Below are 13,596 nucleotides of genomic sequence, written 5' to 3'. Positions count from 1 at the left end.
AACTCTGAGTCTGTCCCAATTCAATGCAAACACAGCATATTGTTGTATGGAAGGGTTGTATGGAAGGGTACAAGAATTCTTTTGAATTTCAAAGTGTAAAACATGCTCCAGCTCCAGCTAGACAGAGGGGGGCCTTCTAGCCCATCTACACATACTTCCATAGGTGAGAAATACAGACATACGTAGCAAAGTTACACAAGGTATAAAAAAGTTGACATGGAATTATTATAAATATACAAATGTATATGAGTATTATTATCTGATGTCAACATACAAAAAACACATCAGTATTTTTCTATTTACATAAATGCAATGTGTTTTTACTTTCTGGCTCTTTGCATCTATTGCTGCAATACTAGCCTCCAGTGATCTCTGCAAAACATTGTCCAACATAGGCTGCAACAAAGTGAGAGTTACATTACAGTTACATTAATTTATCCATTTATAAATATAAATATCCTTACAATCCATTGTAAAAAAAAATGCCGTAATTCCTTCATTCATAGCCATACATACATTCAGTCACAAATTTACATTAATAAAATTCATGGTCATATGTTCATCGCTGCTCATTTATGAGCTTAACTGCGAGAGGAACAAATGAGTGCTTATACCTATTACATTTGCAGAAAGGAACCCTGTACCTCTTTCCTGAGTTCAATAGCTCAAACTCCGAGAACAACACATGAGAGTTATCAGATAGGATAGTTTTAGCCTGCCTGATTGTTGCATAATTAAAAAGCTCCTGCGGGTTAAGGGGTGCAGGTGTTCCCATAATTTTACCTGCCGTCTTAACCAAATTAAAAATCTGAGTTTTAGATTTATGGTTATACCATACTGAAGAATTGACTCTATTGTTGCTCTATAGAAGATTAACATGATATTTTTACAGACCCCAAACACTCCAAGTCTGGGCAAAAAATAAAGACGCTGATGAGTTCTGGCACAGACATTTGTTACATGTGTGCGCCAACTTAGGTCATTATCAATATGAACTCCTCGATATTTAAAGGAGGACACCTGCTTGATGTCAAAAGTTGAAGAAGTTGATGTGAATCGCACCAGTTGACAAACTTGTCCACAGCAACTTGGTAAATACAACTTGGCAATACTAAGCCGAGCTGTGGATTGGCTGTTACCTCCACACTACTGTTTTCATGTTGTCTAGGCCTACTTGTCATTGGGCCCCTTGAAAGATGGACAGCAACACTTTTACATGGCTGTGAGAAACTTTGTAGCCCTTTCAGAAGTTGTTCCTCACTGTGTGGTGATTTCTATGAACGAAAAGATAGATGGTGTCTTTTTAGCTTTTTTTCATCCTCAAAGAGTTGTGCAACTTCATCTTGCTTACTTCACCAGACTAACGTTTACGACAAAATGAAACTGTAATCTATCACTGACAGAATCTATGGTTTGAGAATCAAACATGGCAACTGAATGGAGTTTTTAACACAGCCTCAAACTATTGCTTTTGACACTGCACATCAATAACGAGTGAAACACACACAAAAAGAGACACACAATTTACATATGTTCAAAAAACTATGAAAATGTAAGCAGTCGTTATTTGTATGATTTACATTGCTGATTTTTTGCTGTGTGCACCACACAAAGACAGCAGGTCTTTTATTTCAGACACTGCAACCTTATACATTGTTTGTCTGCTATTTCGTTATTAAATTCACTTCTGAGACTTTTTTATGAGAGAAATCAACTATATAAAGCTCAAATATGGGCCGTTTTACGAAAATTGATGGCTAATTGCAAATTTGGTAAGACGGGTCAGACTTCAGGAGCTCCACACAGTCTGACGAGAAAGCGGCAGCCTGCTGGGCTCCATACCCAGGACAAAGACATCGTTTCTGGGTTACTGGACTACCGGGGCTCGGGGCTTGGGGCTGACCGGCTGCCAGCTGCCGGCATAACTATCGTATATTTACAGTTTGAATTTCGTCACGGCATGTATATCACAGCTACCCTAAGGTCTTACAAAGCTAACACTTTCGTCCAATTTCAATTTAAGGCATTTTTGTGAATTTGAGGGGTCTCTAGGAGGAGCTGGTAGCTAGGCTATGTGTCCCATTCATTCCTATGGGAAAAGATCGCCGCTACACTTTCGGCATTACTAGAGTATATTTACACTTTGAATTTTGTCACGGCATGTATATCACAGCTACCCTAAGGTCTTACAAAGCTTAGCTAACACTTTAGTCCGATTTCAATTTAATGCATTTTTGTGAATTTCTGAGGTCTCGTTAGGAGGAGGCAAGCTAGCTCTCATTGATAGAGCTCCCCAGCTCACTTGCGGACAAGAGGCGTTTATTTCCCCGATCGTTTGTTTAAATAACTCAACACACATATCCATTATAAGATTAACTGGAACCTGTGGTAAGAGATGCGGGCGTAACAAGCTCGCTGACCACGCTCTCACTCACACACACCGGCCATTTAGCAGGAAGAGGGGAGCTGCAGGCCCTGGAGCTCTGTCAGGGCAGCGGCGTTTGGTTGTCCAGTAACCCAGAAACGGTGATTTTGCGCGGGTATGGAGCACCGCGGACTGACGGCCGTGACGGAGCTCCATCTAGCTCACAGCGTGCCGAGGTCTGTGAAGGAGGACAGGCCGGGCGGCGAGGCAGCAACCCAGGCAGCACCAGCCAATGAATTCCGACACACAGTCGGACAAAATTTGCAATTAGCCATCAATTTTCGTAAAATGGCCCATATTTGACCTCTACATAGTTGATTTTTCACATAAAAAAGTCTCAGAAGTGAATTTAGTAATAAAATAGCAGATGAACAGTGTATACAATTTCTGAGATCTGCACAACCTATTCAGAAGTCTACCTGATCTCAGATCAGTGGTGTAGCCTATGTAAATGTTGGGGCGTGACAAAGATAGAGACTAGAGCCAAATAAGGAGGAGCCACTGAGTTGACGTCAACTATTAGCTTCATTGAGATTTGCCCGTTTTCAGAGGCAGTTTCAAATTGTGAGATTTGCAGAGGAGAGAGGTGTCAATGGGATTTTGAGGTTCTATGTATGTCCTATTTAGCCACAAAACTGTCATTATTCAACTATGACAAGGTAATGGACAGACTTTTAATACAAACCATGATCTTTTCCTAAACTTACTTACTCGCCGCATAACGCTCACTTTTTCTTGCTTTTAACTCAGTGGCAACTGGTCATTTCTGTTGTCAACAGAAAGAAATGCAAGCAAATGTTATGTTATTTTTAACTAATTCAAGATTGTCATCATCTATAATTAATTATCTTCTATGAGTATAACATCTTCCTAAATTGCATATGCATATCATTTGTAGTAGGATTTTATCTCACATTCTGCCCCTGCCTTGCTGCTTCAGATTGTGTTGTCCCGTGTGTCACCAGTATTCTGGGGTAACTGTACCACCAACTACCGCTAACCTGACCGAGCAGATTTTTAGCCAACAACTGAGCAAACGTGATACGCAGGTATAAGCCATACACCCACCATGAATTTGAGCTCCAGGATTTTTGTATACCCACTTAAAATGTGCAGTGATACATACCAACATAGTTTTGTGACAGAACTTTCACTTCAGCCATATGTTTTTGCAATTACGGGGTCGAATAATGTGACAGCAAACTGAACAACTGCAGAACATGCCGAGAGACCTTTCTCATCTTTTATCGACCCCCATCTCACTGAGCACACTGCGTAGTGTGTGTGTAGCGAGTGTGTGGAGCGAGATAGACTGCGGTAAAAATATTAATATATATGTGTGTGGAACAGTATACCCACTACAGTAAATTAGACTGCACCACTGTATATCCAGATACCCAACACATGAAATCATTCCTCAAAAATGCTTTGAATCTTTGTTTGACAGAACTGTCAAACCTTCTAGATATGGGACCATGAAACCCAATCGGTGATTTATTACCCAATAGTTATAACAGAATTTGGCAAACAAACTATTATGATTGTTGACTGTCCTCGTCTCAAGGTCTTTGTGTGTGGACCTCAGATAAGGACTTTTCCAGATGGAGCTGACTAGCTGAACCAGATCAACATTTGGAACGAGTGTGTTTGTCCCAGTGTTTCATAAGAGGCACGTGAAGTATGTTGTTGTACTGTGACTAACACATTGCATGTGAAGTATTTTTTTTTAATCACATTTAGCAAAGATTTCTTCCCTCGAGAAACAAAAACAGAACGACCAATCTCGGAACTGTGTCACTGGGGAAAAGGAGGCCGAACATGTTATGTAAGCTCTCACCTTGTGTGTGTTCAATAAAATTGCAAATACATTATTTTATAGATATTTGAAATGTTTTCAAGCCATTGTTAAAATAAGAGATGAGTATTATGGGAAAACTCAGGACCAGCTCAACTTTGTATATGTGAAGAAGGTTCTCATGCTGAACACATGTCAGTTTTCCCCTTGTCTCATCTTACCACAACATGGTGTTTCTGAAAATTCCACCACTAGGACAGGAGTGTGTGTGTGTGTGTGTGTGTGTGTGTGTGTGTGTGTGTGTGTGTGTGTGTTTGTGAGTGAGTGTCTTTTTTATAGTTTGTGCCTCTGTGCCTGTGTGTGACTCTGTGCAGTGGGGTGTTCACATATTGAAAGATGCAGGGGTCTTGCTATTCAGACTCTGCCAGCTGGCTGTTATGTAACGGGATAAATGGGACACAAGCCCCGCTGACTGGATGTGAAAAAGTGACGGTGTGTGTGTGTGTGTGTGTGTGTGTGTGTGTGTGTGTGTGTGTGTGTGTGTGTGTGTGTGTGTGTGTGTGTGTGTGTGTGTGTGTGTGTGTGTGTGTGTGTGTGTGTGTGTGTGTGTGTGTGTGTGTGTGTGTGTGTGTGTGTGTGTTTAACTACATTCGTGGGGTCAAAAAACCGGGAATACAGTATACTTGTGGGGTCCGGACAGCTTTGTGGGGCCAAAATGCTGGACCCCACAAGTTTAAAGGGCTGTTTGAGGGTTAAGACTTGGTTTTAGGGTTAGGGTTAGAATTAGGTTATGGTGAGGGTAAGGGTTAAGTTTAGGCATTTAGTTGTGATGGTTAAGCTTAGGGTAAGGGGCTAGGGAATACATTATGTCAATGACGGGTCCCCACAAAGATAGTGAGATGCACTGTGTGTGTGTGTGTGTGTGTGTGTGTGTGTGTGTGTGTGTGTGTGTGTGTGTGTGTGTGTGTGTGGACCAGCCCACTGTTACAGAACACTTTCCCTGGTTGCTTTGAGAAGGCTCTCTTTGGCAGGATCTCTGACATTAGTGTTGCTCTCTGGCTGCCTGCTGTCTCGAACCATGGCTGCACAGCTGGTTGTAGCTCTGCTGGCTCTCACCTCCCTGGGTGCTGCATCTGAACCGGACTGTAAAGAGCTGGTTAAGCCTCTGGTACTGGACAGCCACAGCCCCGTGAGTATCAGCGATCCTTTGTTACTGGTCATATGTAAGAAGCTGTGTGTTGATATAACTTCAACTGCTGACTTTTGTTTTAGTGTTAACTTCACCTACATTCAAACATGCTACAGTGAGATTAAAAGTAACCAAAACTGTTTAAAAAAATTAAACAAATGTTATGTCTACGGAGTCTTAAAAAAAACCAGTTTCACATTAATTGTATGTTAAGAAAAATGTACAGTACTTGAATCTGAATCTGTATAGCTATTACAGTCTGTTTTATATATTATCTTGGCCATTTTACATTAGTAAAGCTCAACTAATCCAATTTCCCATATTAATGCATCTTGTGTATCAATATACATCATGTACCCTCTTAACTTTAGCAAAGAACGTTAGATCTTTAGCAGAAATTTCCATTTTTAAGTCAATTGCAATTCTTTGCAGAGAACAAACCAGTCTTTTTTCATAGGAAATTAATCAATATTAAGTAATAAATAAAACAATCTCCCCACAAGATCCATAAAGCTGTTCTGGTTCTGTTCCTGCTGCTCAGCAGATTCACTTGTCATGGGAATGTAGATGTTAACATTTTCATTTTTCTGAGAATTTTAAGGACTTCTTATCTTCTCATCTATGCTGGCTAAAATATTTTTTTCTAACTTTCAATCTCAACAATATGAAGCCCTTTTTGAGTACAGAGTAGAAAAACAATGATGGCAAGACAAACAAATGATATCTCTATCTTTTTATGTGTTTTCCTTACCTCTATCACAATTCTTATTCTATTGAAAAATAAAGTAAAATCACACTCTAACACAGATAAGCAGCCCAGTCATGTGAGTGAGTTGTGTGAATGTTTGTGGCAGATCTATGGGAAGTGGGTGCTTCATGTGGGGTCATGGGACCAGCCTGGCCTAAAGAACGACCTATTGACGGTGAACAGCTCCTGGGTGGATCTGTCGGCTTCCTCAGACAGCGGAGTCATCACCATGTACTGGTCTGACCGCATGTAAGGACACTGCAGTGCAGACATGTTATGTTCCATTTTCTCTCACATACAAACGATTACAGTTAAGAGTGTATATTGAAAGTTTTTTTTCTCATTACAGAAGTAAAGATAAATGCCTTCAGGGTCTAGCCAATGCCACCGTCTCAGGGATGACCAGTCACACCACTTGTATGTTTCTCTACAGATATTTTTTATTCACACCCTGACTTACCACCTCTCTTTAATGCTGTGTAATATTATGTGGGTGATGCATGCAGAGAAAGCACATTGGCCAAGTATAGGTGTATTTCATAAGAAACCAGTCACACAAGGCTCCAAATACACTATCTGAATATTTTATATGTATTATTAAATTTCAAATAGATGGAAATAAAAATAAAAACTCATATTTAATATCTTGTTTTCCTGATGTGTCACAGTTAATATCAACGGTCACACTTCATATCATGATGGGAAGTACTATGAGACTTGCTCCGACTGCCTCCTGTCCGAAGACACCACCCTCCTCCCTGACGGCAAGTCAAAGGGACGATACCTTTTCCTCTTTAGTAAGGCTATTTTTTTCCCTCCATTGCTGATTTGAATAAAACACAGTTTTTGTCCATTTTTTGACAATTTGTCTTTATTTACTCCTCTCTGCCCCTGGCTTCTCTTTATTCTCACCACCTCACCCTCCCCGTGTTATTCTTTTAAAGCACGGACCGGCGCTCTGGAGTCATCTGAGTTAGAGACCTTCAAGAAGCAGGCTGAGTGTCTTAAATTCCTCCCAGAGTACCACTTTGGAGGAACAGGTCAGCAGTCATTTAAGCTTTGTAGATTATACCCAATTAAATCATCAAAGTACATTTTCTTCAACTACTTTCTTTACTATTCAGCCATTTTTCCCTTGTTATTTCAGATCTGTGTCCAGATGAAAGGGAGCCAGCTGCACCTGCTGCTGAGAACACAGAGAATGATGAAATTGATGTTCAGCCTACTGCAAAATAAAGCACAGATGTATGTCATAGCCCTTTGAACAGCGCGCGCACGCACGCACGCACGCACGCACACACACACACACACACACACACACACACACACACACACACACACACACACACACACAAACGCATCCATCTTAACATTTACTAAATGGTGTTGTAATGTGATCTGCATGTGCTGTGGAATACCTTTTCATTAGCCGTGGTTCAGTTGGTTTTTAGCAGCAGCAATAAGTTAAAGGCCTGCTGGTGTGATGTCACGTCAGAACTGTGGCTTGCAATGTGTAGTCTTATTACTGTGTGTCTATGCCTGCTAAACTGTTTGACCTTTCATGATTTAGTTTAGGAACTGTGACATCTGAAAGGCTCATGGCATGTTCTGGCAGGTACAGTAATGGTTGACAAATCCACTGAAAAGCCTTCTTCAAATCAATTTAACAATCTGTAAATAGTTGAGCATATAACTTTTTTCAAATGGTTGTGTGAAGTAAATAAAACAATTTTCAGTCTCCCTCTGAGTGTTGTTATTTCTACCCTTATTCAGAAAAGGTCTTTGGCTTCTGAGCTCCAGCATTTCTTTAACCTTTTCCAAGTTCAACAGAAGATGCCAGACACTCGTCTGACCTATATGTCAGGATTAAACGCTTCATCAAATGTACTACATCTCTTCTCAAATGCACCGCTGTTCCCAGAAACTTCAACCAAGACTGTTGCTTTGTAACGCCTCTGTTAGTGGGGGGGTGAAAGACGTCAAACGTTTAAACTGTCACCACAAGGAGTCCACTCAGACCCGCAGGGAAACAACATTCATTCTATTGAAGAAAAGCCGCTTCAGGTCCTTTTTTTTTTAAATGTCTCCACAGTCAGAGACAAGTCTTGGCACTTTGCTTGAGTTCATTCAAGGGCAGCTCCACGGGCAACAGAGTTGTTGGGCAGGCCATTCAATGCTGAGCAAAAGAAATCTGCATGGTCATCAAAAACCCTTCACTGGTGCATCTGAGTTTGGAGAAACCCCCTCCTCCCCATTATTAGCACTTGCACAGCAGATCTTTTTTTTTTTTTTAATGAAATCCCAGAGGGCAAATAAATCAGCTTTAGAAGTTTTCTGTTACAGCTTCAGCGACATGCTCTGCAGTGCTGCAGATCGTGCCTTCATCCGTCTGTCTGACCATGGCTCTGCCTGTTGTTGTATTTCTGTTGGCTCTCACTTCCCTCAGTGCTGCATCTGCACCTGACTGTAAGGACCTGGTCGAACCTTTTATACCGGAGGACCCCAAACTGGTAGGTTTTCTCAGCCTTATTTATCCCAAAGATGAATTTGAAAAAGCATATTATCAAAAAGCACACTTAGATATTTTTAATATAGCTACATAAATTGTGACTTTTTATGTGAAGGTTTTTGGAAAATGGGTGTATGTAATGGGAGCTGGTGACCCCAAGCCGTACCACAAAGCACTGGAGTCTCTGAAAAGCTCCTGGATTGACTTGTCTCCCACTTCTGACAGTCAAGTTGTGACATTACGTTGGGGAGATCACTGCTTGTAAGTTTGGTGATTTAGTTCATGAAATACTGTATGTTGGGCAGAATCTTCCCTAAATAGAGTCTGTAACACAATATAAGAAAGAAGGTTTACCTTTTCAGACAGCATGGTAAATTTGAAGCATGTGAAAACCGAATTCTGTCACAGTCTATTCTTGTTTCTCAGTAATCGGTGTATCTTGGGGGAGGTAAATGCAACAGTCACAGGAATTGCCACCACATTCCGCAGTAAGTACAGCCAAATACATGTGATGAGATGAATCAGCTTATGTATTTAGCATATTACCAGGATGAATAAGAGCATAGTATATCAACGACAACAGACCTCCATATAAATAATATTGCATAATAATCAGCCTCTCTGCTGTCCGCTTTTAAAGAAAATCTGTCAGACCACAAAGGACATATTCTAAAGACTTGCTCTGACTGCCTGCTGTGGACAGACACCTTTCGAAACGGGGACGTCACCGGTCGATACATCCTGCAGTTCAGTAAGTTCCTCATTGGTTTTAACACAGTTGGTTAGAATGTGGTCACTCCTTTTAAAATCCTCCCTTCTCTTTCAGCAAGAACTGGAAAAATGGATCCTAAAGATGTTGAAATTTTCAAGAAACAAGTTGGGTGTCTGAACTTCCCAGATAACTTCCATAGCTACGATGGCAAAACCGGTCAGTAAGACTTCAGTAACTTGTAATGACTGCAGCTAAAAACCAAGCTGAACCTGTCGGTCTAGTTCTTTACTGGACACAGCAACTTACACAAGTTGCCACAAGGCGGAGATGTTGTGTTGTGAAATGCATAATGTATGACCTTCTGATTACATTGTTTTTATACAGCAAACTTAGAAGTACAATGCACATGGTCAGGAAATGGAAATGCTGCCAACATTCTCCATGATGATCAGGGAATATTTGCTCTCTTCTTTTACAGTTTGTCTCTTGTTATGTCTTCCTGTGTTTCAGAGCTCTGCCCCGACGACAAAGAGAGCACAGAGTGAGCAGCAATAAAAAAGATGAGATACAGCAACATTTGTATTAAGCAAAATGTGTAATGTAGTAGTTTTGTTTTGATTTAATTAATTACTGTACGCTATAAATGACAGTGCATAAGTGATTCGTGATTTTACATATTTACTTTAAAAAAAAAAAAACATAACAGATGGTGATATACTGAATTGCATTATGAAAAAGATGTCAAAACCGAAGGTTTTTGTCTTACAATAATGCAGTTACTACATCACATGTAATATTTTTTCAAATTAAAACTATATCATTGTTATACGCTAACTGTTTAACTCCTACGATTCCTTGAAGAACAGAAACAAAAATCTGAAAAGAATGGCAGAAAATGTGCTATGCTGTCCAACTAAATGAATCAAACATGTCACACACTGCCATAATGGTGGATAAGTCCAGCACTACCTGGACACACTCTTTTGATCCAACCAGAGCATTTTCCTTAGTAAGGATTTAAATGATACGGTGTGCAAGTTGGAAATGTGTCTCATGTCCATGTAGTTAAGCCACCAGCCTGCTGTAATGGCTCCCCAGGCCAGTTTGAATGCTCTCCATCTTGCATGACCTGCCACTGTCTCTCCGCCCACTGGTTCTTGTACTCTGTGTTGCTGAGCTGCTGTCTGCTTGTGCCAGGCGCCTACAGCTGAGCAGTGCCACCACCTGCTTCTGGCACTGAGAGGAGGCAAAGTAATAGAGGACTGGATCCAGACAGGAGCTGAGGCTGCCTACACACATGGAGAGCAGGTACGCCTGGTAGGAACTGTCACTGGACTTGTGAGACAGCTGAACATAGTGAACCATCAGGATGATGTTGGTGGGGGTGAAGCAGACCACAAACACCACCAGCACGATCACAGCCATCACCACAGCTCGAGTCTTCCTGGAGCGGTTCTCCACGTTGGCTGCTGCCAGAGCCTGAATAATACGTACATAACAGACGGCAGTGAAGACAAGAGGGATGAAGAAGAAGATGGAGGAGTAGATGGGGAAGAAGTAAAGATAGTAAGCTTGTAGTTTTTCCACATCCTGCACATCATGGCAGGTGGTGATGCCCAGGTCTGGCAGATAGATGGTTTGGCCTGAGATGAGGAGAGGGGATACTCCTCCGAGGGCCAACAGCCACATGGCAGCACACACAGCTGAAGCTGTCTGAGGGCTACGCCACGTCAGCGAGTTCATGGGGTAAACCACAGCCAGGAAACGGTCAATGCTGATACACGTCATGAGCAGGACAGAGCAATACATGTTGCAGTAGAAAGCTGCTGTGACAACTCTGCACATGAAGGAGCCATAGATCCAGTTGTTGCCATTGTAATGGTAGGCGATCTTGAAGGGAAGGAGGAGGCCAAACAGCAGGTCAGCGCAGGCCAGGTTCAGCATGTAGATCACCGCTGGTTTTCTGGGACGGACCGGATGCACAAACATTACCATGGCAACAAGGTTGAGGGGCACACTGATGATGAAGATGAGGGTGTAAACAGTCGGGACAAAGGTTGTTGCCAGGTGACCCTGGAGAAAACCTTTAGCTTCCTCTGAGACAAAATAATGCTTCTGGGGATGGCGGTGTGGGCCGTGCGTTTTCACCGCATCCGAACCTGAGCCAGACCCATCGTCATCTCTCAAACTGTCCAACACAGACAGGTCCACGTATTCGAAAGGCTCATCAGTGACTGTTACAAAGTGAGCAGAGAAAGTCCGCAGGAAGGGCACTGAGCCTTAAAAAGAGACACAGGGAAACAGAGCAGAATACGTCGGTAGTGTTCAAAGTTTCTTTCAGGTGACACATTTTTTTGTACATTTGCTCCATTAGTGCATATACAGCACACTGTTACCCACACATTTTAAGTGGTAAGGTTGCCAAATTTTCACTAACACCTACATCTGGTTGAATCTAGCCATGCACATTTGTTTTGTTCACATGTATATGTGAATGGTCTCAGTTACTCTGGATAATCAGCGCATACTTTAGTGTATACAGTTTATTTCTTTTTATTTCTAGAAGAGAAACAGTTTTTGTAATTTGGGTATCCTGTCTCTGTATGTCATTTCCTATAACCTTTTACAAATACATGATGCAGCACTACACATCTTTAACGTGATAGGTTGGTACAGTCATAGAGGTATTTTAGTATCAATCATCTTATTTTAAGCAACACTTATCTCAGTAAGCTTCCCAGGCAGCAGAGAGATGCCCAGGAGGCTTAGAGCGAGATTTGTTTTTTTAACTGGTGACCTGTTCATAATCTTCCACAACCAGTGGTATTGGAAGAAGTATTTAGATGCTGTATAGTAAAAGTAGCAATACCACATTATAAAAATACTCCAAGTAAAAGTCCTGCCTTCAAAATATTACTTATAAAGTATTAGTCTTTATGTGGAATGGCTACTTACAAAGTCTCTAAGTATTATTGTAAGAATGTTGTGTCAGCGGGGAGCTGATTTTAACTACTTTATATAGTTGGTTAGCAGAGCCGGCCCTAGCCATTGAGCGATATCAGCAGTTGCTTAGGGCCTGGTCTAAAAATATTTGCGTTTTTAATTAACAAGAGACAATAACAAAATTCAAATTCCAAAACAAAAGTTGACATTTCATGCCATTTTTGCCAACAAATAGTGACAAAGCAATAAGCTCAGAGACGGGCTGAAATGAAAACTTAGGTAGGCTTAGTGAGTAATTTACTGTCCCCTACGAAAAAAGCACTTATGTCTCACTTGCTTGTTTGTATATGATGTCTACTTGAACTAATAATTACAATACACAAGTTGGTTCAGTGCCAAGTGGCAACACGTTACAGTGAGGGGGGCCTCCAAAAGGCTAGGGCCAGCCCTGTTGGTTAGTCTCAATATGAATCATGAAGTTAATCATGTGTTGTAGGTAAAATCTTAACCTGCAAAATAACATATCTAATAAATGTTCTGTGTAGTGGAGTACTGTAGATGTATTAAATAGGATAAAATTGAAATACTCAAATTAAGCCTACCTCCAAATTGTACTTTGTATGACTATAATACTCGAGTAAATGTATTGAGTTATTTTCCACTAAGGTCCATGGCCATAACTTACTGTATTTGGAAATCATTTAAAGTTCTAAAACAAATCACAGTTTAAATAAATGATTGCAGCTTCAGTCACTTATTTGTTCAGGCATGTTGGAAAGGTGATCACAGTATCATTCCTGCGAACAAAACACTTCCATAGTCCATTTGTAAAACCCAGCTGAGAGTACAAGCCTGTACAAACTGTAGTCCTATCAAATTACACAATAATCAGTTATGAACTATTGACGTTTTATAGAGTTAATGGTTCAGAAAGCAACTTACCATTTTCAGAGTTGAGTGCTGAGCTCTGTAGAGAAAACAATACCAGCAGCCCTATTGACAGGTGAACCATGGCTTCACTGTATATCCTCCAAATATTTTACACCTACAAGTGGGTGGAAATTATCAGTTTGCCCGTTACTGAAGTGTTTTCTGCCAACAGCATCAAACACGTTATTACAGTGCAGAGTGGATATACTCCGCCTCCCCCTCACTGCACATCTCCTCCCCATTACAGAGACATGTGTACCAGTGACCTTAATCTTCAGACAAAAATATTTGTCCTAAAAGAAGTGGAAGACTGGCAGATGTTACAGCTGAGAAAGTAGTAGTTGA

At 41.0% G+C, this 13,596-nt stretch overlaps 2 protein-coding genes across 4 annotated transcripts; one reads left to right on the top strand and one right to left on the bottom strand.

Moving 5' to 3' along the window:
* The first annotated feature begins 5,184 nt into the window (after positions 1 to 5,184).
* On the top strand, positions 5,185 to 7,897 carry LOC116056820. Of its 3 annotated transcripts, none has more exons than XM_031309175.2 (7): positions 5,185 to 5,409; positions 6,264 to 6,406; positions 6,507 to 6,574; positions 6,826 to 6,954; positions 7,102 to 7,197; positions 7,305 to 7,425; positions 7,498 to 7,897. In XM_031309175.2, exons 1-6 carry the CDS (start codon positions 5,299 to 5,301, stop codon positions 7,391 to 7,393), a joined length of 636 nt encoding a protein of 211 aa, XP_031165035.1. In that variant the 5' UTR covers positions 5,185 to 5,298; the 3' UTR covers positions 7,394 to 7,425; positions 7,498 to 7,897. The 3 variants fall into 3 exon arrangements, 2 of the variants coding, with proteins under 2 accessions (XP_031165035.1, XP_035849959.1); XR_004106673.2 differs by having other exon boundaries at positions 5,198 to 5,409; positions 7,305 to 7,443; positions 7,492 to 7,897; XM_035994066.1 differs by having other exon boundaries at positions 5,198 to 5,409; positions 7,492 to 7,897.
* A 1,751-nt stretch (positions 7,898 to 9,648) lies between these two features.
* f2r (coagulation factor II (thrombin) receptor) lies at positions 9,649 to 13,514 on the bottom strand. Its single transcript, XM_031309173.2, has 2 exons — positions 13,264 to 13,514; positions 9,649 to 11,657 (listed from the first exon to the last, which is right to left on the bottom strand). Exons 1-2 carry the CDS (start codon positions 13,331 to 13,333, stop codon positions 10,444 to 10,446), a joined length of 1,284 nt encoding a protein of 427 aa, XP_031165033.1. The 5' UTR covers positions 13,334 to 13,514; the 3' UTR covers positions 9,649 to 10,443.
* Between the last annotated feature and the right edge of the window lie 82 nt (positions 13,515 to 13,596).

The sequence above is a fragment of the Sander lucioperca genome, chromosome 2 (genome assembly GCF_008315115.2).
Source record: "Sander lucioperca isolate FBNREF2018 chromosome 2, SLUC_FBN_1.2, whole genome shotgun sequence".
NCBI lineage: Eukaryota > Metazoa > Chordata > Actinopteri > Perciformes > Percidae > Sander > Sander lucioperca.
Note: the sequence above shows the minus strand (reverse complement) of the source record. Positions and strands in the feature narration are given on the sequence as shown.